Genomic DNA, 20,343 nt, shown 5'->3' on the forward strand with positions numbered 1-20,343 from the left:
TCTCATGAATTTGCATGAATTAATTTACCTGGGAAGAAAAAGGAATGGTCAACTTTTGCAGTGTGGGGACACGTTTGCAGTAGCGATTGTGTCGAGGAAAAGGAAGGTCCAGAAAAAATGTCCGAAAAGAGATGGAGGGAAAGAAAAATTTAGGTAGTTATATCTATAGATGGCAACAAGGTCCCGGAACACTAAAGACATATGGAAAAAGTGATATGTAGACGGAATGACAAAGCGTGCGGTATTAAAGCACTGCTGAGGCTGAAGCCTGCAATTTAAAGCTGTCCCTAAGTAAGGGGAAAGGAAACGGAGAAATAGGATGGACGGCAAGAAACGAACGGGGAAAGTGTGGGAAATAGAGGTGGACCGGCGGAACCAGCCAAGGCTGACCAATGGAAAACTCGAGGCAAACCTTCCACTCGTTTTAATCTTGTTTCTAGCACTTCTGCTAGGCTGCACTTTCCCACCTCTATGTACACACCATGTTTTTTTCTTTCAACTAAATTTTGATCTCCAGCTGCTAACAGGATTAACGGTTGTTCTATCCGGCTTTCGTATTGTATAGCATATAAAGTGCTTGGCAAATTTTACAAAAACTTACAACCAAATGGAATTTATCACGATATATGTGCATGTATGCATAAAGCAATATTCATACTCAGATTTTATAAGAACGTCTTAAGCATTAATTATACTTTCTCTTCTAATATATATATATATATACATATATAAGGATAGAAAAAGGTAACTTGTGCTTAAAATGGTATTATTTTTACGTGAATACCACCCATACACTGGTTGATTTACCAGCTTTGTAGCCTCTATATATATATATATATATGTAGGTAAAATATGTCTGATATAAAACGAGTTCTTTTTTTCATAAAGAAAGTATTGGAGTGAATTCAGCACTCACTCAGAAGCGAAAGAATAGAGAAAATTTAAAATAGGGAGAGGGGAGCGGGTCATATGTTACAGTTTCCTCTCGTACATGGTAGACCGGAAACGTACGTGATCCGTGCAGACCGAGCGAAGTTAACGGGAAGTTTGCTTAAGCCGATAACCGGAGAACGAATCCGCGTTCGCCGACTGGTACGGAGAGGCAGCTTAACAAAACTTGGAAGGACTTGGTTATATTTCGGAGCTGGCGACGTTCGCTTAATCCCACTCGCTGCCGCGTCCGCAAATTGACTTTGTTAAGCGGTCCGTTAAAGTGGCCGCTCGTTAAGCAGCGATAACGATTTGCACCCGTGCAACGGCTGCTTAATCAGAATTTAACTCAGCCAAGCAGAAATCCGACATCGGACCAGCGGTCAAACCTGCAACTAATACTATGGATATTGAAATGTTAAAGCAAGAAGAACAATCATTCGTCGCACGAATCGTTTAAAACCTTCTGGCAAAATTTAACAATGTATGCTCGTACGAAAATAATTAGAATTCTGTCTAGCTATACATATATAATATTGCAATATTGCCATCTCGATCGATGTCAAATTTCCTGCCAGTCTACGACTTAATATTTGACTGGAACCAATATGGTCTTTAGTGCAGCAGACACCCTTAAACTACCAACATCTCGCGCCTTTGGTGAGACGAGGATCAAACTAATTAGCAAGGTAAATTCCGAGATCCTGATGTGGATATACGTACTACGTAGGAAAACATATTGAATATTTTTTGTGGAGAGAGATATTTCATTGTGTCTGATATAATATTTGCACAGCAAATTATTCGATAAACTAGAATTACCGAGTTGCTTCTGAAATATATAGCATTCTGTTTCTTTGGCATTGACTCGAGCATCTATAATTGTGTGAAAGTTACAATTGAATTGTTTTAATTAATTTGTTTGCCCGCTAGACAGGAAAATAAATTATTTTTATGCAATTAGCAGATACTTTTTTAAACGATATCAGTAAGACACGAAGTAATATCGACCTCGTCTCAAATATGCATCCGTCAGGAATTCCGTAGAAAAATATTGATGGAACGTATCAAAATAACTAAAAGAAGAGACTTTTTCCAACACACACACAAAGATAAATATATATATTTTATCCTTTTTCAATCTGCATCAACGCAGCGAGATTGTGTCCTCTCTCGTAATACACGCTAGACACATGTGTAATGCTATTTTCTTTTTATGAAAAAACCCGCTTTTACCACTGTATATACAACATCCTTCAGATCTCACAACTAAATGTTACAATGAAATTTTCATTGTTGTTTCGTTGAATGGCGAAGCGACAAACAGTTACGTATCATCATGATTTTACGTAAAAACCTCCATCTCCCTTTTGAAATGTTATTACGAAACTCAATATTTACATCTGAAACGTTTCTGAAAATATAAAGTGAAAAAGGTTTCCGGAACAAATATAGTAATGGTATTCTGCTTTGTTAAAAATTATTTTACTTCGGTGTAATACGAAATACGATAGAAAAAGACCGAGGACAAGAAGAAATCACATAACTAAAATTTCAGGTATTGTAAAATTTTTCCTACCATTTGACAAGCCCAACGAAAATGCTATCTGTTAACGAAAAGCGGCTTATAACACAAATACGAAGACCGGAAGCTCGTAACGAGGTTCGTTAAGTCCAAAGTGGTATTTCGCCTTTTAACCTAGCTTCAAATAGGCGTACGTCAGTAATCCGATAATCACAGGAGAATCAATTTCCTCGTTGAATTTATGAGAAAATACAAGATTCAGTTTCATTTTTGAAAAATTTCTTTTTATCATACCTTTGTCTCTCCTATTTTGTTACTATAATGTAGAGAAAAAATATATCTTGTAGTGATAATACCCTTGTACAATCTTCCTGTGTTTTATCCAATTTTAATTCTGTTCCCCGTTGAAAATAGATGTTAAATTAATTTATAAATCGAACCATATTGTGGTACGATTCCAGCAATAGCGCCAACTTGATGGAATTTTTCAAATGTTCGACAAGAAGTTGGAAGGAAAATGATTAGATTACAAGGATCAGCTGATAGCATTGTAGTTCTGAAGAGCGAGTTCTAATTAATGAACAATGCTGCGCAAACATGGTTGGCGATGTGTGATATAGAACGCCTCGTCTACAAATCGCATTAGAGCATTGTCGATCAAATCAATCGTCAAATTGCGAAGCAATATTCAAATTCGCCGATGTTGACAGTGGGATTTGCATACAGCTCGCGCCAGCACAATCCGCATCAATTAGCGATACATTTGCCAGCATTGAAAGAGGCAAATAAAGGTTTGCGAGACCGTTATGCAGCGGAGCATACCTAACGAAGACTTCCCCTTCAAAACTTATGGCAGTTTTTCTCAATTTTCCACGTAATGATCCGTTCGCTCTTCCTCTAAACTTACCGTCGTAAAACTGAATGGGTTATCCATTCAGTGTAACGTCCATTGCACTACGAAATATATTGTATCGGTAGAGAGGAGTGATCAAGAGATGTAACGGATATACCCTCGTCATTGAACTCCTATACAATGTACAATTTAATTTGGCCCAAGTTGTAAACTGAAATAGTACCCGTCCCCGTCGTTATGCTGATATGTTGCGATATAACTACGATAAAATAATGGTTCCTTAAAAAAAACTCCTTTTTGTATCTCTGTATGTGTGCCAATGTGTGTGCATGTAGTATTGATTTCGAAGTAAAGTAGGATATAAAGTTGTTACAAAATTCAATATAGTTAATTTTGTATATAACTGTTAAAATAACTTTATTGAAAAGTTTTATGAGCGATGCATGTGTGTGTGTTTAGGCAAATGTAGCTTGTTGTAGGAAACTAATATTTTTTCTTTTTCGACATTTTTTTTAATGGATTGAGAAAAAGTGGTAGGAGCTTGAAGTATAGAGAGAGAAAGAGAGAAAGAGAGAGAGAGAGAGAGAGTTATAGGTGGTGCTTAGTCAGGATTTCGTAGAGTGGATCCCCGAATTCTAGCAGTTGCAGGTTTAAAGGTTCTCACACACATGTATCAACAGTTTCCGGCATGGAACACGCCGACTGCATTTCAATACGGGGTAATTCTAATGGGCGGCACCAGTTGATTACGTATTCGTGTTGTCGAATGGCAGAAGTATTGGTGGAGAACACACCCTTTGGCTTCTAATAGCGACGAGCTTAAATATTCTGCGGCTAAAGTGCTTGCGATGGCTCGTTTGTCGTCTCGAGAATTTCGTCGCTTCAAGCACCTATGCTTCCCAGACACTGACGTTCTCTCCAGAGCTTCTCACGCCCCTCTCCTCTCTCTCTCTCTCTCTCTCTCTCTCCCTAAATATCAAAATAAAAGTTAAAAAATTGTTAAGTAAGCTAATTTTATCAGAACGTTTGCAGTTTAACTATTTAAAGGTATTTACACAAATATTAATCATTGTACATTACGCGAATCGTAAATAAATGTTGTTGAATAACGAAAAAAAATTATACTGCATAACGTAGACTTGTAGCAACTCTTGAAAAATTGTGACGAAATTAGTCACTGTGGCACAGCACAGTAATCTGCTCTTATTAATGGCAGTGCGAAAGCGTAAATTTGATGCCGAGGCGTAAACTAATTTCCTTTGTCAGGTTGACGCTCGACTTGAAACTGATCTACAAAATTAAACCGTTTTTCTTTTGTATCCAAAGACTGCACCTTCGATCGATTCCGGCTACTACTATATTAATAACAAAGTTCTACATCAGTATACCATTCGCTATCTGAGGTTATACAACGAGCAATGCAAATCTACTTCAGAATTGTGAAGCAATGTAAACTTAAAGATAACAGTCTGTAGCTGTCTGTCGCGTAGGTTTGACCTACCTACACCTTACTTTGTAATTAGAATTCATCTTTCATCCGAAAATTAAACTAAATTTACGCGAAGTCAATGTAAAGTAAAACAATTAAGAAAGAAAGAATTTTTATTGTCCAATGCAAAAAGAAATTAGAATGCTATTGAATAGCGAGATAAAAAAGTCCATTTTTATAATAACATTGATGTTTTAATCTTATCAAATGGAATTAGTCTTATTGGATTAATCGGTTGCACAAATAGATAATTGTATAAGACAGTCAGTTGAAAAGAGTAATATATTGTTTGATAAACTTCTGTGACTGGATTAATATTGCAGTGTAGTGACTTTTAAAGGGTAAATCTTGGGTGTGCTTGGTGCTACTAAAATAAGTTCTTTTGTCAAATTATTCATTTACTATCGGGTCAAGATCAAAGGCACACGTATCAATTTTACCAAAATGAAGTCTTATATGGCACAATGGATAGCTGCTATGTCTGGTATGAAAGATTAACCTATCATTTATAGTTATGCGATTTGAAGGCACTTTAATAACATCAAAGTTTTGAAATGGTGAAATAAAATTAACAAAAAATAATAATTTTCTCTTCTAGAGAGTTTATCGATAGGTAAAGCATTAGAGAGAAATTATATGATCCATGAAACGGTTACCAATGTTTGCCATCGAATTGGCTGAATTTCATGGATTAGAATCATTTTGAAGTTTGCATTAATGGTTATATACGGTATAGAATGTGTCTCGTGCAGGATGTATATTTATTGTAATCTCGAGCGTGGTGCGGTGGACATTGTTAAGGTACCACTGAATTACGGCTACAGTATCTGCGTGGTACATGCTAAACAAGTGCTTAACTCGATAAATTTCCTTTCGTTTGGCAACGATGTACAATGATCAATGCTATTACTATTTAGTCATGCATAAATTTCATATCTTTCGTGTAACGAATATTGTATCGATTCATCCATGCAGTTAAACAATGCAGGGATATCGACTATTAAGGCTACGCGCAGTTTGCATGGCAAATGATACAATAAGGCATCATTGGCTGATCCTATTGATAAAAATATATCTTAAATAATAATTATTATAAGAGAGTTTAACTATCATAAGGAGGAAAAGTGTTGTTGTTTTTACAGCGAATGTAGCAATGCTGAGCTGCGGAATGTTATTTGGTTGGGCCTCGCCTACTTTGCCTAAACTTTTGAGTGGGGAAGACCAGCTGAGATTAAATTCTGACGAAGGAGCCTGGGCTATCAGCATGCTGAGCTTCGGCTGTGCCGTTGGACCTCTGCTTTCTTGCCTACTGGTGGATCGAATTGGTAGAAAATGGAGTTTGCTCTGGATGACCGTGCCAAATTTAGCTTCGTGGCTAATCATTGGTTTGGCTGATAGCGCAGGACTTCTTTATGCTGGAAGATTCGTTGGGGGAATCGCCGTGGGTGGTACCTACTCTCTCATGCCAATGTATTTGGGCGAAGTGGCCGAAGACAGAATCAGAGGTGGTCTTGGCACTTTAATGCTGTCGATGCTGAATTCTGGTATGCTCTTTGCATTCAGCGTCGGACCATGGGTCAGCAGACAAACACTTTGCGTCATTGCTGTAATACCACCCCTTATTTTCCTGCTAACGTTTCTCTGGATGCCTGAAACACCATATTACTTAATTATGAAAAGTTGGTAGCTAAATCATGTAAGAACGATTAACGTGCCAAGTTAAGCATACGAGAAGTGTATATAATTTATACGTTTATAGATAACGAAGATAAAGCAGAGAAATCGTTAATTTGGTTGCGTCAAAATTCAAACGTGACGGAAGAATTGGATGAAATAAGGATCAACGTTGAGAGGCAGTCGCAGAATGACTCTAGCGTTTTCGAGCTGATAAAATCTGTTGGAAACAGAAAAGCTCTTTATATTTCTGGAGGATTGTTATTTGTTCAGCAATTCTGCGGTGTTAACCCTCTGCAATCATATGCAAGTATTATTTTCGAAAAATCCGGATTCGCAATAAACAGTAGCTATTCTGTTATTATAATGGGAGTTGTGAAGACTGTATCAGCAATTTTTTGCTTCTTCATCATTGATACCCTTGGTAGACGCCCAATCCTGATATTTTCTGCCATGTTTACAGTCCTGTCCCTTACAGCAGTGGCCATTTTCTTCCACTTGCAAAATTTAAACATAGATACTGAGAATATTACGTGGCTACCTTTAGCCGGAGTTATCTTATTTTACATAACTTATTCAATTGGCCTCGGTGCTATTCCATACGCTATTATAGCAGAGGTTAATATCAATTATAAATACATTATTTTTGTTATTGCGATATACTTATAAAACTTTAGCAAAGCTAATGTCATTGTTTTTATATGGTTTTAGATATTCCCCACTAACGTGAAGGCTAAAGCTAGTGTGATCTTATCTATGTACGGATCTGCACTAGCTATGATTATCAGTAAATTATACCAGGTAGGAATTCTTGGTACTTTCTTCATTACAATGTCTTAATTGTGCCTCACATCAGACTTCACTGTCTTTACTACCATTACGTTTATATCTAAACATATACGTATTGTTTATAATTATTAATTTAAAACTGCTTTTACATTGATTTTATTTTTATGCTAATTAGATTATAAGCGACGCAGTTGGCGAGCACGTTGTATTCTATGGATTTGCCATTATAACCATGCTAGGTGTCGTATTCATATATTTTTATGTACCGGAAACGAAACAACAATCTTTACAAGAAATACAAGATGCATTAAATCAAGTTGACTCCAAGGATAAAAAGCAACAGAAAGATACGAGCGGATAAAAATTATTTGGTAAAATAGATTATCTTTTCTGTCACTTTTATACATACTATTTATTATAGGAATGCCACCTTCTTTTAATTTTATCCTTCGTGTTTATCATATACATGTTAAACAGATACACGCTTATTTAGTACTACATACTTTACCGTGCAGTAATTTTTAATTAAACCCCCCAGCATAGCATTACAATGTCTTTGTAATGATTAATTATCCTATTTATAAAAAATTAATTTTATAGTGTAATCATTGTAAATTGCATACGTCGTATTAAAATTAGTTTACTTTCTCACTGTGTGCAGGGTAGACTTTTGAAAGGGAGCTAAGGAAAGTCGCGTGAAAAATTGCAAGTGGAAGTGTTCATCATCGGATCAAGTAACGCACGCATATCGATTCCAGACAGGACGTCGAAACGGACTGGACAGATGGATTCCACGCGTCTCGCTTCACTTTTAGGCCAGCATTGTCTCTCACAATACCGCTTGCTTCATCATCGTCGCATTCCTCACGAACCTAATACCAGGCTCGAGCCAGGATGAATGCTAGCTGGATTCAGAGTGCGGTATGCTGACCATAATTCCAATGTACCGCGACGAGATATGTCGGAAAAAGCTACGAGCATTACGAATATTCTCACAATAATTCTCGCACAAATGCGGAAATATATATTCATATACGTACTTGGGATTACACTTAGATCCACAGCCTTCCGCTGCCATGAGATACCATTATACTCCTCTTCAGGTTTTTTTAAATACTTGATTTTACCCAAAGAATCTCCCATTGATTTTCCATAGTAGAATATTTACAACCGGCATAACTTATTGTTCATTAGTGTCTATCCCTCCTTTGTTCATCCATGAAAATGTCCTGGGTTTAGAAGGGTTATTAAATTATAACAATCACAATTGAGCCGTATGCTCGAGGTAGGAAAGCCTTTCGGCATAAAACCTCCTCTGAATTTCTTTATTTTATATAACCAATATCGCTATACAACTCTTCACCTCAGCTATCTTAGCTCTACTAAACTTGTCCGCCGCCCGACACCGAACCTTTCCAATGCGCATCATAATATTGCCGCCGATTGCTTCCAAGGAGTAGGCCTTTATTCGAGCGTCGTTCTTCTGTCGGCGTCCCTATCAATTGTTCGACGGAACACATTCCCCCTCTGTTGGAAGCAATAGGCAGCAACATCTGTATTACCCTTATTCTATATAAATTTGACCTTACATTATTAAATTATTCAGTAGGCAATACACATAATAATTTAACGCAACGTTTAACAGTGGTAGTTGATGTTTTAAGGAGAGCAGCTCGTACAATCCCATCACTGCCGGTAAAAACTTGTAGAACCCTTCCAAGAGCCCATTGCATGCAAGGTAATCCTTTCTCCTTAATTAATACCACATTTCCGACCTTAATATTTTCTGTTTTGGTGGTCCATTTTTGTCTACGTTGAAGCTCGTGTAAATACTCGATGTACCAACGTTTCCAGAAATGTTGTCGAGCTTGGGTAATCAATCTCCAAGATGTTAATCGATTTTGTGGTACCGTTGTCACATCTTCTTCAGGAATCATCGTGAGTGGTTGTCCAAGTAAGAAATGTGCTGGCGTTAAAGCCATAGGATCGTTTGGATCTGAAGAGAGTGAACATATAGGTCTAGAGTTCATTATTGCTTCGATCTCTATGGCAAGAGTAATAAACTCTTCATAAGTATACAAGTGACTTCCAACTACACGCTTAAGATGATGTTTATACGTTTTTACAGCTGCTTCCCAAATTCCTCCGAAATGTGGAGTTAATGGTACAGAAAAATGCCAATTAATTCCTTTCGATAAAGCATAATTATTAGTTTCTGTCTTAAAAGATTCCTCATGGTGTAATAAGTATAATTCTTGTAATTCGTTTTTTGCTCCAATGAAATTCGGACCATTATCAGAATAAATGTCACTTGGAACACCTCGTCTAGATACGAACCTCTTTAATGCTGCCAAAAAAGCTTGAGTAGTCATTTCTGTTACTATTTCTATATGTACAGCACGGGTTACCATGCATATAAACATGCTGGCATATGTTTTGACCTTATTGCGGTTTCGATACTTTTTTTCTTTTAAATAGAATGGTCCGCAATAATCTATGCCAACACTTTTAAATGGTCTAGCGTCTTGTATTCGAACCTTAGGTAAATTAGCCATTTGATACGTATTCGTATCTGCTCTAAATCTGATACATCTTATACATTTTCTTATAATATGTCGGACTTGATTTTTTCCGTCTAATATCCAAAATTTTTGTCTTAATATTCCTAACGTTGTTTGAATTCCGGCATGATGATTCCTTATATGGCATTCCCGAATGATCAAATCCGTAACATGGTGACGTGAAGGCAATATAATTGGATGTTTCGCGGAAAATTGTATATCAGCCTTCTCAAGACGTCCACCTATTCGAAGTAAATCTTTATTATCTATGAAAGGGCAGAAAAATGACAATCGATTCCCTTTTAATTCTCCGCATTTTTTTATACATTTGATTTCCGCATTAAATACGTTAGCTTGTATCAATTTCAAAATTCGAATTTCAGCTTCATTCGTCTCTTGTACCGATAATAACCCCTTATAAACGTTTAATCGACGAAATCTTAAACACCACGCTGTTACATGGATTAATCTGCGATACGAAGAAAAGGTTCCAAAAAATTCTGGATTACTAGTGGTTGTTGATAAACATGTCGTTTTACGTATCTCCGGTATAACATCGATCCGACAAATACTGTGTGTTGGCCGGGCAAACTCCTGCCTTTTTATATAAAGGGGACCCGTAAACCATTTTTGGTTATTTACAAATTCCTTAGGCATTTGCCCACGTGATAGTGCATCTGCCGGATTGTTTTCCGAAGCTACATGACACCACCATGAGGCTAATGTCATTTTTAAAATGCTAGTGACTCTATTTGCTACGAATGGTTTTAATTTACTCGCTTGCATATTAATCCAATGTATCACAATCATAGAGTCACTCCATAAAAATATATCATTCGGCTTTAAATCTATTACCTTAATAGTATCTTGGTACAATTTCGCAAGAATTGAAGCTGCGCAAAGCTCTAAACGGGGAATTGTCAATTCCTTGATAGGTGCAACCCTCGATTTAGCACATAATAGTTGACATTTACTTTCGCCTTGTGTATTTTTCGTTTTTATATAAATACACGCACCATATCCATATTGACTCGCATCGCAAAACCCGTGGAGTTCTATATTGCATGGATTATCGACTATTGCGTACCGTTCAATGCTAATATTTTCGATCATATGAAATTGTTGACTGAACGAGTACCACTTTGATCTTATTTCATTAGGAACTGGTTCGTCCCATGAAATCTTACATTTCCATAACCATTGCATGATACATTTTGCGTACATTATAATTGGGCCCAATAATCCTAATGGGTCATATATTTTTGCCACTTGGGACAAAATATTGCGTTTTGTTAAATTGCTCGTGAGCTGGATTGAATTCACCTTGTATGACATTTGATCGATTTTATTGTTCCAATATATGCCCAAAGTTTTTAATTCAGATTCTTTGTCCATCAATAGATTAAAATGAATTGAATCCTTCGTAAGATCATTCAATGCTTGTGCGTTGTTAGAGACCCATTGCCTTATATTGAATCCACCCTCCTTTAGAATATCTATTATTTCATTCCGTATCTCCTGCAAGTCTTGTATTGAATTCGCACCCGTAATCAGATCATCTACATACATTCGGTTTTTCAAATTAAACGATCCCTTTGGATACCTTAATGCCTCGTCTTCAGCTAGTTGATGTAATGTTCGGATAGCTAAAAATGGCGCTGATGACACCCCGAAAGTTACTGTATTTAATTCAAAAGTTTTTATTGATCCATTTTTTCGCCACAGGATTTTCTGATATTTTCTATCATCCTTATGTACCAATATTTGGCGGTACATTTTTTCAATATCCGCTATTAGAACATATTTAAATTGACGAAATCTTAAAATGTGTTCAAATATTGAATTTTGTATAGTCGGTCCTACCATAAGTGTTTCGTTTAAAGATTTTCCCGTACGAACCTTGGCTGAGGCATCAAAAACGACTCTTACCTTAGTTGTAAGACTACTGTTTTTAATGACTGCATGGTGTGGCATGAAATAACCATCATCATCTGTGTTGCTAACTTCAATCATATGACCCAAATCAAGATATTCTTGCATTACATTATTATATTGTTGTTTGATAAATGGATCCTTAAATTTATTTTCTATTCCATGAAACCTTCTAAGCGCTAATGTCTTAGTATTTTTAAAATCTCTTTCTATACCTTCGCGGAAAGGTAAGCGGACTGTATATCTACCCGAATCGTTACGACTTACATTCATAACATAGTGACTCTCGCATTCCCTTCCTTCATCATTAACATTGTCTTCAGTATACATCTCTTCCATTTCCCAAAATTTCGCGATTTGACTTGAAAGCTCGGATGTTCGATTAACTAATGATTGACAAGTGTTCGATGACGTTGAACTACTTGCGATTGCCCAACCTAGTTCGGTTTCTTGCAAAACTAAATCAGTTTTTATATTATTCAGCACAGATCTTTTTTTTTCGAAACATTGACAAAGTGGCACCAGCTCCTATTAATAAATCGACATCATTAGGTATGTGAAATAGAGGATCTGCTAAATTTAAATGTGATGGAATATCTATTAGCTCTCTAGGAAATGCTTCCGACGGAATGAAATCTATAATTTTTGGAATGATCAAAAACGATAATGTTTTTTGGAAATTTGAATACTGTGAGTAAAAGGTAATTTCTATTGATGACCGCGATATGGTTTGCATGGTATTTATAGCATTTATTGTTATAGAACCTGATTTTGATGGGAGGTGAAGTTTTTTGGCAAATTTTTCTGTTACGAGGTGTGCGGTAGAACATGTATCTAACAGAGTCCGGCCTTGTATAAATTCTCCGTTGCCTGTACGAATGCGTACGATTGCGGTCATTATTAAAGCTGGCATATTTTTCGTTCTTGAAACCATAGTTACAATTGAATTTTTCTCATCTAGTCATAATGAATTTGTCTTATCTACCGCGGAATTCCCTTGCGATTTTAATTCTTCCTTATTTAAATGCAATAAAGTGTTATGCTTTTTATGACATTGCTTACATTTCGACCGCATACATTGTCCTGTATGTCTACGCAAGCAATTTATACAAAGTTTAGCCCTTTTTACTGAGTCTATACGATTAGGGACAGTCATCTTTAAAAATTCTGGGCATTGATATAACAAATGTTGATCTTTACAAACTATGCAATTTGTCGTGTTTGTATACAAAACATTATGTCTTTTTTCCGACTTGAATTTCTTAGCGGCAGGTTGATCCCCTCCTATTGAATTTGAACTAGTGTGCAGTTCCCTTTGTTCTCTCTTAGAGGCCCGTACCGCGTTTTCCATTAAAAATTTGCGTAATTGCTGAAACGATGGAAGTTCGTCATTGGTAAGGGTCATTTCCCACTTTTTTACTGTCTCTTCTGGGAGTTTTCGTTCAATTAGAAAAACGAGCATATCACTACCTACTGACGCACCTAGCGTTTCCAAAGCTGTCATATGTTGTTGCACGGTATCTGCTAGTTGTATTAATCCATCGTGTGACTCGAATTTTAAAGGTGTTATATCGTAAATTGCTTGTAAGTGTTTTGAAACAATTAAACGCTTAATTTCATACGAATCCCGCAATAAATCCCAAGCTAACTTATAATTTTCGGCAGAATTTTCAAAAATTGTTATTTTCTGCGCTGCATTCCCTATTAAACTCGAACGTAAATATATTAATTTTTCTACATCGTTAAGATCTCCGCGTGTATCAATCATGGCGGTAAATGTATTTTTAAAAGATATCCAATTTTCATAATTCCCTTCGAATTTCGGTAAGTTGGCTAACGGAAGCTTGATTTTACTCGCGGTTCCTGAATCAACACTAATTGATTGATTATTATTTTCTAAAAGAGGAGGACTCAATCTTTCGATCTTATCTTTTGCTTGTGAGACTATTTCAAAAAATCGATCTTGTAGTTCAGTGAATTCGTGTAATTGTTCGTCGTCGTTTTCTGTAGAGGTTGTTTCCTCATACAACCTTTCGACTTGATCATATTTTTCATTCAACCTTTCTAATCTTAATTGTATATTTGATTTTTCACAATGGTCTCGATTTAACACATTTTGTAATTGAGTTAACTGAACTTTCAGAATTGCCTTTACTTTTTTGTATTTTGTTTGGTTCGCCATGATGGTCTGTTTAGTTTGGTACTAATTTATTAAATATATTACAGTACCTTTTGGTCCGTCGTTTTCACTAAATCACTTCGTTTTCCACTTATTCCCTATAATTCATCTTTATCTGTCACTTATAACCTCACAGGAGGCACCATGTTCATTAGTGTCTATCCCTCCTTTGTTCATCCATGAAAATGTCCTGGGTTTAGAAGGGTTATTAAATTATAACAATCACAATTGAGCCGTATGCTCGAGGTAGGAAAGCCTTTCGGCATAAAACCTCCTCTGAATTTCTTTATTTTATATAACCAATATCGCTATACAACTCTTCACCTCAGCTATCTTAGCTCTACTAAACTTGTCCGCCGCCCGACACCGAACCTTTCCAATGCGCATCATAATATTGCCGCCGATTGCTTCCAAGGAGTAGGCCTTTATTCGAGCGTCGTTCTTCTGTCGGCGTCCCTATCAATTGTTCGACGGAACACTTATTATACCAATATTTATTATACTGTATATATATGTGAGTAAACATGAGCTTCGTTACTAAAATATACCGTGCTGATAAAACGTTTCCCTTGGTCACTATATCTAATAATCTAATTGAAGTATTTAGATGACACGTATATATACTGCCTCTTATCGTAATTGGCCCAGGCAAATGGAACTTGTAACATAACATCAATACGTTTAAAGCTAGCCAACAGGCTTACAGTAAAGTGGGTTGATTTTGTTATTTTATCATTTTAATTTCCAATTCTGATCTACACCTCGATGAGAAATAATCGTCTATAATGCCAGGCATATTTACAAAGGCTATTCTTTCTCAGGTTCTAGTTTCTTCGGTAGGTCAGTAAATAACATAGTTTTATTCTAATCGTTTGTAAAAGTTTCATCGTTTATAAGAACTTTGTGTGCAAACAGCATCTTTTCCAAGGTTGATAGCAGGAATGGCAATGGGGTGGCCTACACCAATGATATCTAGACTGACCGATCCAGCAGTGAAAGATCGTTTAACGTCAAATGAAATTGGGTGGATCGTCAGTGCTATGACTATCGGAGGTTTTATAGGATCATTGTTGGCAGCTAATATTTTGAGTAATCGCACAAGTCAGAAACTGATTCTCTTCTTATCGATGCTTCCGTTAATCATCAGCTATGCGCTAACTGCTTACCTACCTACTTTTACCTGCTTAATGTTCGCCAGAATTCTCTGTGGCGCCAGTGGCAGAATTTCCGCTGGTGCTTTGTCAATATATCTAGGAGAAACTACCGAAAATAGAATTCGTGGTGTGATGAATGCCATTTCAACGATTGTTTTCAACATCGGTATCATATACTCGTATGTCTTAGGCCCAAGAGTAGACCCACGAACCTTCTCTTTGGCCTCTGGAGGTCCAGCAATAATATTATCTGTTTTTATTTTAATGATTCCAGAATCTCCTTACTATCTGATTCAATTAGGTAAGAACCAGCAACGTTTAAGTCTTCTCTCTCAATGCTATTGGTCGTTTAATAGATTTTTTCCTCTAAGGTGATACGAGAGGCGCACGTAATTCAATGAGGTTTCTACGAGGAGGAGCAGACGTATCGGAAGAAATACTTCAAATAACCAAATACGTCACTAACAACAAGGATCGTTCATCGACCTTCAAAGAATTAATTATGAATAAAGTAAATCGAAAGAGTATGATCATTTGTATGCTGGTTAATTTTTCAATAGTTTCATCCGGATTGCAGCCTTTACAAATGTATGCCGAGCGAGTTTTCAACGAATCAGGATTTAAACTGTCATCTAATGATTGCATAATTATACTGGGTATAGTAATGCTACTAGCTAATTTGGCAAATCTAATTGTAATAGACTGGTTAGGCAGGCAAACGATGTTTTCCCTAAGTGGTATTACAACGTGCATCTGCTTACTGATTCTTGGTATTTTTTACCACTTGAAATATCTCGATTGGAATGTTTCTTCAGTGAATTGGATACCACTAATTTCTTTTCTCGCATTTACAATTACCCTTAATGTTGGATCAATGCCATTATACTCTGTTCTTTTATCCGAAATTTTCACTGGAAACATAAAGGCGATTGCTATTTCGGCACAGCAGATAATAACCGCCTTTGCTGCACTACTTTCTCTGAAACTTTTTCAAATCGTACGAGATTATTGTGGCTTACAAATATCTTTATATCTATGTGCATTTTTTACTCTATTCTTTACCGTAATTGCCTCAATCGTCATACCGGAAACTAAAGGAAAATCATTTCAAGAAATCGAAGACATGTTAGGTGATCATAAATACTCATCGATAGAATTAAAAAGCAACGTTGCTTGTCCTTTGAAAGATTGATAAAAGAAACTATCAATCTCTACCTCTATTCAACTCTATTAATAATCTTAACCTTTATTTACAATTAGTTTTTTTTATTAATAATTACTTCAGCATTGCGGGCACTGCCTAATTATTATACAATGTTTCCCAGTATTTTGATATATAGAAACTGCTACAATATTATAAGATGGTTTTAAACTTGGTTATCATGGAAGGAAATTTCCTATAAAATTTACTGTGCTAGATAGAATAACCTGGAAACACACATTTACCTTTTATAGAATTTTATTGTGAGCAAAACGGTAAATATTAAGGAACTTCATCTAATGATTACGTTTCGTTAAAGAATAACTATATGAAATACGTCAGTAAAGTTGACATGCTGCACCATTGCTCCGATTATCGTCAAAAAGCTTTATAGTTTTTTTAATGATGCAATTTTTTTTAAATATTTCGGAGGAGGGTATTCAAATATTTTTTGTGCATAAATAATTTTATCAATTATCAGATAATAAAGCATGTCTGCAGTTAACAAAAAAAACATCAGATTTAACGATAGATTGCCGATTATACGGGTCTTTGCACGTAAAAATATTTAAACGGTAAGACTTAACATTAAGAAAATTAACTAATTAATCTATTACAATGGGTAACTTCAGTGTGGACACCAGAATTATTCACTCTGATTATAGTTTCTTTAATGTTGAAGTCTTATAGCTTAAGTATATTTGTATACTAAAGCCTTAAGTTTACAAATTTTAATTATGCTTAGATTTATATAAGTCAATTATAATCCTATTTTTGTTTTGTAAAAATATGTATCCTATACAGAAATAATTCTTTAACGACGATAGTATTTTTTACAGTGTTATATAAACGTAAAATTTACTAAGCCAATAATAAAACTTTGATTTTTTATAATTGTGTGGTGTTGTCATACTTAATGTCACTATGTCCTTATAGTACGGTGAAGTACGGTAAAGTTTTCCACTTTTTAACACAGTAAATTTCACTGGAAATTTCATTCAACGTTTAAAACTGTTAACCAATAGATAACCAACGATAACACAGTAAAACGTCATTTGGTTTAATTTGAAAAAAGAAGCAATGAGACACTATCCAAGTTAGTCGAGAAACTCTTACACCTTCATGAGTGTAAGGTTAAAGCAGAGCTTCACATACAGCCTGAAAATTGGATTTTGACCATGTGGGATTCTGCAAAGAGGGGTGTTTTCGCCCAAATTATAGCCTCTACAATAGGTATATAAATGACGTTACAAGTTTCAACTAGATATTAATTGCCTCGGGCCAATGGGATAACCTAATTAATAAATGTGAATTTTAACAGTTAACACAGTATTGTTTATGGGAGGAGTATCAATTGGGTGGGGTGCACCGATGATTCCACGAATGACGCAGCCTGGCAATGAACCATATTTAACAAGCAGCCAGGTATCCTGGGTGGTGGGATTCATGGGAGTAGGAAATGTAGCAGGAGCACTCATGGGTGGTCTCTTTACGGATTACTTGGGTCGAAAAAGAGCCCAGTGGTTCTCCCTTTTTCCAATCATTCTTGCCTACGTACTTAATATCTTTGTCTTCGATTATGGCTGGCTTCTGTTTACCAGGTTTCTTTGTGGATTCTCTATAGCCTGGTCTATATCTGTCATTCCCATGTACATAGGAGAAATCGTCGAGCCTCGAATTAGGGGCCTCACCAATATCATCTCAATGTCTTGCATGCATCTTGGAACTATCTACGCATACGTCCTTGGCCCTATACTCAATATAGATATATTCTCGATCGCGTGTGCCGTTCCAGGAATATGCTTCGCTCCACTTTTCTTCCTGATTCCAGAAACGCCGCATCAGCTATTAATGCAAGGTACGTGACTATAAAATTCCATCGCTTATCCCTCGAGTTTATTTCGCCAAGCAAGCAAATTCTTCCAAATAAAGTTTGTCAGTTATTATTACACATCCAGCCTGTTCTTTATTATTTATGATACAGATGTAACTTTGTAATATTGTAGTGTGATATATTGCTATGTGAGCTTTTTTAAAAATAAATCTAAAAAAAGGCTTCTCTTTGATTAAAATTTTTCCATTCCAACACAGGTGACACAGAGGAAGCACGCAAATCCCTAACGTGGCTGCGAGGTGGTGCTGACGTAACAGATGAGATGGAGGGCTTAGTGAAATATATCGAGCAACGAAAGCGTAATAAGAAGGGCATTAAGGAATTATTGGTGAAAGAAGGAAACCGTAAAGGATTGATTATATGTCTTCTACTGGTATTGGGGTTACAAGCCAATGGTTCTATAGTTATACAGAATTACATAACTGCAATTTTCAACTACGCTGGTCTTAATTATTCCAGTAATTATTCGTCGATAATTATAGGAATTACATATTATATATCGAGCATTCTTAGCATGTTTATCATAGATCGCATCGGTAGACGAACTTTGCTCGCCGTTGGATCATTCATAATATCTATCTTTTTAGCCATGATTGCCGTTTTTTTCCACCTGAGAGATATCGGTTATGATGTCGATAATTATCTATGGGTTCCTATTGTCGGATTGTTCGGCTATGCGATTGCGGTCAATGTCGGTGTTGCTGGAATTCCTCTTATCATTCGAGCGGAAGTATTTCCACCTAATGTAAAAGCTCCGGCAAACATGGTTTTGGTAATGTGGGCTGGAATAGTCGGTTCAGGAATTATAAAGCTTTTCCAAGTAGTTGATGATAACTATGGCATGTATACGATATTTTATTTTTTTTGTGTGGCAAATATGTTGCTCAATGTCTTGGTAGCCGTTTACATGCCGGAAACTAAGGGCAAAACGTTCGAGGAGATCGAAATAATTCTTGAGAAACGCAAATCGATATCTAAATCCAATTTGGTTGAAGATTAAACAGTTTTCGTTTCGACGTATAAAGCGAAAGGCCTTGGAAAATCTGTCATTTTGTATTTTCTTTATTCTTAATTTTAAAAATAAGTATAAAGAGTGAAGATGAAACTCGCGTATCAGTATATTTCACCAGGTGAGATATAAATTGCAGAATTTAAAAACACAGTAGCATTAAATGCTGAATTTTTTCTTAGATTACTCTAATAATTCAATTTAATGGTCGCGAAATTTCAATTGATAACGATTATAAAAAACTCTTATATGTACTGAATGTAAGATCTATATATAGCACGTAATATACTGGCTTCTGTAGGATAATGGAGTTCCGAGAGGACCTTATTGGGATTACGATTGCTTCGAGTCGTATAGAGGATGGGCCGGGTGGATGTACCGATAGCTAATTTCGCGGACATTATCTCAGTGTCGCACGCTTACCACAGATAAGAGTACTTTGTACTAGAGACAGCCTAGTGAAAGCGAGTCAACAGGCTTGGAGAACCGTATAACGGGGATTTACTCATACATATACCTTGCTAATAGTTAAAATAGAATATCAAGATATTTAATCATACAGCATTATATTTGACAAGAAACTGAAATCGTTTATCTGGTGTAAAGTAGTGTTTCCTATATGATGATACCACATTTTTGTTATAATTGTTCAATAATCGTATCATTCGCTGAGAAAAATGTTTGAATCATTTTTTAATTCAATTATGGAGAAAACTTGTCGATGTATCCAATAATTAATTATATTAGTAAATTTAATTCATTTCAATAAAAACAGATTGTTTATCGGTTAAAAAATGGTTCCAAAATTTGCGTCAGTCTCATTCAAGAATAATAAAGATACGTTATAATTGAATCCTGCCTGTATCGCTCAGATTAAATATAGTGCAGAATTGAGTTGTAAATAAAAGGGAGAGAAGCAATATTATTGAAAGATCCACTCCATATTGGTACCTCTTGATGCAGACACAGTGTTTAGATGCTTTAAAACTGGAGCATGACATTAAATGAAACGGAAATTAAAGTCGCATGACATGAATTGGACTCTTCTTTGGACAACAGGAAGTATCTCTTACAACTCGTGACATTATTGTACGCGATGTGTATGGTATTTATATACTTGCATCGAATTTAAGTCGTTCAAAGGAGGTAGCAT

The 20,343-nt window shown here is 36.0% G+C and overlaps 3 protein-coding genes across 5 annotated transcripts; all 3 read left to right on the forward strand.

The window, feature by feature from the left end:
- Nucleotides 1-4,792: 4,792 nt before the first annotated feature.
- On the forward strand, nucleotides 4,793-8,775 carry LOC136782905 (facilitated trehalose transporter Tret1-like). Of its 2 annotated transcripts, none has more exons than XM_066742666.1 (6): nucleotides 4,793-5,281; nucleotides 5,940-6,476; nucleotides 6,557-6,777; nucleotides 7,183-7,272; nucleotides 7,436-7,631; nucleotides 7,922-8,775. In XM_066742666.1, exons 1-5 carry the CDS (start codon nucleotides 5,242-5,244, stop codon nucleotides 7,619-7,621), a joined length of 1,074 nt encoding a protein of 357 aa, XP_066598763.1. In that variant the 5' UTR covers nucleotides 4,793-5,241; the 3' UTR covers nucleotides 7,622-7,631; nucleotides 7,922-8,775. The 2 variants fall into 2 exon arrangements, with proteins under 2 accessions (XP_066598763.1, XP_066598762.1); XM_066742665.1 differs by having other exon boundaries at nucleotides 6,557-7,089; nucleotides 7,922-8,772.
- Nucleotides 8,776-13,999: 5,224 nt separating this feature from the next.
- LOC136782902 (facilitated trehalose transporter Tret1-like) lies at nucleotides 14,000-17,181 on the forward strand. Its single transcript, XM_066742662.1, has 3 exons — nucleotides 14,000-14,772; nucleotides 14,848-15,387; nucleotides 15,458-17,181. Exons 1-3 carry the CDS (start codon nucleotides 14,718-14,720, stop codon nucleotides 16,276-16,278), a joined length of 1,416 nt encoding a protein of 471 aa, XP_066598759.1. The 5' UTR covers nucleotides 14,000-14,717; the 3' UTR covers nucleotides 16,279-17,181.
- Nucleotides 17,182-17,293: 112 nt separating this feature from the next.
- LOC136782903 (facilitated trehalose transporter Tret1-like) lies at nucleotides 17,294-20,115 on the forward strand. Of its 2 annotated transcripts, XM_066742664.1 has the most exons (4): nucleotides 17,294-17,520; nucleotides 17,609-18,145; nucleotides 18,379-18,639; nucleotides 18,769-20,115. In XM_066742664.1, exons 1-4 carry the CDS (start codon nucleotides 17,466-17,468, stop codon nucleotides 19,179-19,181), a joined length of 1,266 nt encoding a protein of 421 aa, XP_066598761.1. In that variant the 5' UTR covers nucleotides 17,294-17,465; the 3' UTR covers nucleotides 19,182-20,115. The 2 variants fall into 2 exon arrangements, with proteins under 2 accessions (XP_066598761.1, XP_066598760.1); XM_066742663.1 differs by having other exon boundaries at nucleotides 17,297-17,520; nucleotides 18,379-20,115.
- Nucleotides 20,116-20,343: the final 228 nt, after the last annotated feature.

The sequence above is a fragment of the Prorops nasuta genome, unplaced genomic scaffold, assembly GCF_024137725.1.
Source record: "Prorops nasuta isolate Cenicafe-Biocafe unplaced genomic scaffold, Cenicafe_Pnas_1.2 PNAS00030, whole genome shotgun sequence".
Classification (NCBI taxonomy): domain Eukaryota; kingdom Metazoa; phylum Arthropoda; class Insecta; order Hymenoptera; family Bethylidae; genus Prorops; species Prorops nasuta.

What these genes read in the sequence shown, in the direction of transcription:
- LOC136782905 (XM_066742665.1), top strand. Translation starts at nt 5,242, where the DNA reads ATGAAGTCTTATATGGCACAATGGATAGCTGCTATGTCTG. An exon ending in ATATTACTTAATTATGAAAA is followed by an intron (nt 6,477 to 6,556) that starts GTTGGTAGCTAA and finishes ATACGTTTATAG; the next exon opens with ATAACGAAGATAAAGCAGAG. An exon ending in TTATCAGTAAATTATACCAG is followed by an intron (nt 7,273 to 7,435) that starts GTAGGAATTCTT and finishes TATGCTAATTAG; the next exon opens with ATTATAAGCGACGCAGTTGG.
- LOC136782902 (XM_066742662.1), top strand. Translation starts at nt 14,718, where the DNA reads ATGCCAGGCATATTTACAAAGGCTATTCTTTCTCAGGTTCTAGTTTCT. An exon ending in GGTTCTAGTTTCTTCGGTAG is followed by an intron (nt 14,773 to 14,847) that starts GTCAGTAAATAA and finishes GTGTGCAAACAG; the next exon opens with CATCTTTTCCAAGGTTGATA. An exon ending in TTACTATCTGATTCAATTAG is followed by an intron (nt 15,388 to 15,457) that starts GTAAGAACCAGC and finishes TTTTCCTCTAAG; the next exon opens with GTGATACGAGAGGCGCACGT.
- LOC136782903 (XM_066742663.1), top strand. Translation starts at nt 17,466, where the DNA reads ATGTGGGATTCTGCAAAGAGGGGTGTTTTCGCCCAAATTATAGCCTCT. An exon ending in AATTATAGCCTCTACAATAG is followed by an intron (nt 17,521 to 17,608) that starts GTATATAAATGA and finishes GAATTTTAACAG; the next exon opens with TTAACACAGTATTGTTTATG. An exon ending in GCATCAGCTATTAATGCAAG is followed by an intron (nt 18,146 to 18,378) that starts GTACGTGACTAT and finishes ATTCCAACACAG; the next exon opens with GTGACACAGAGGAAGCACGC.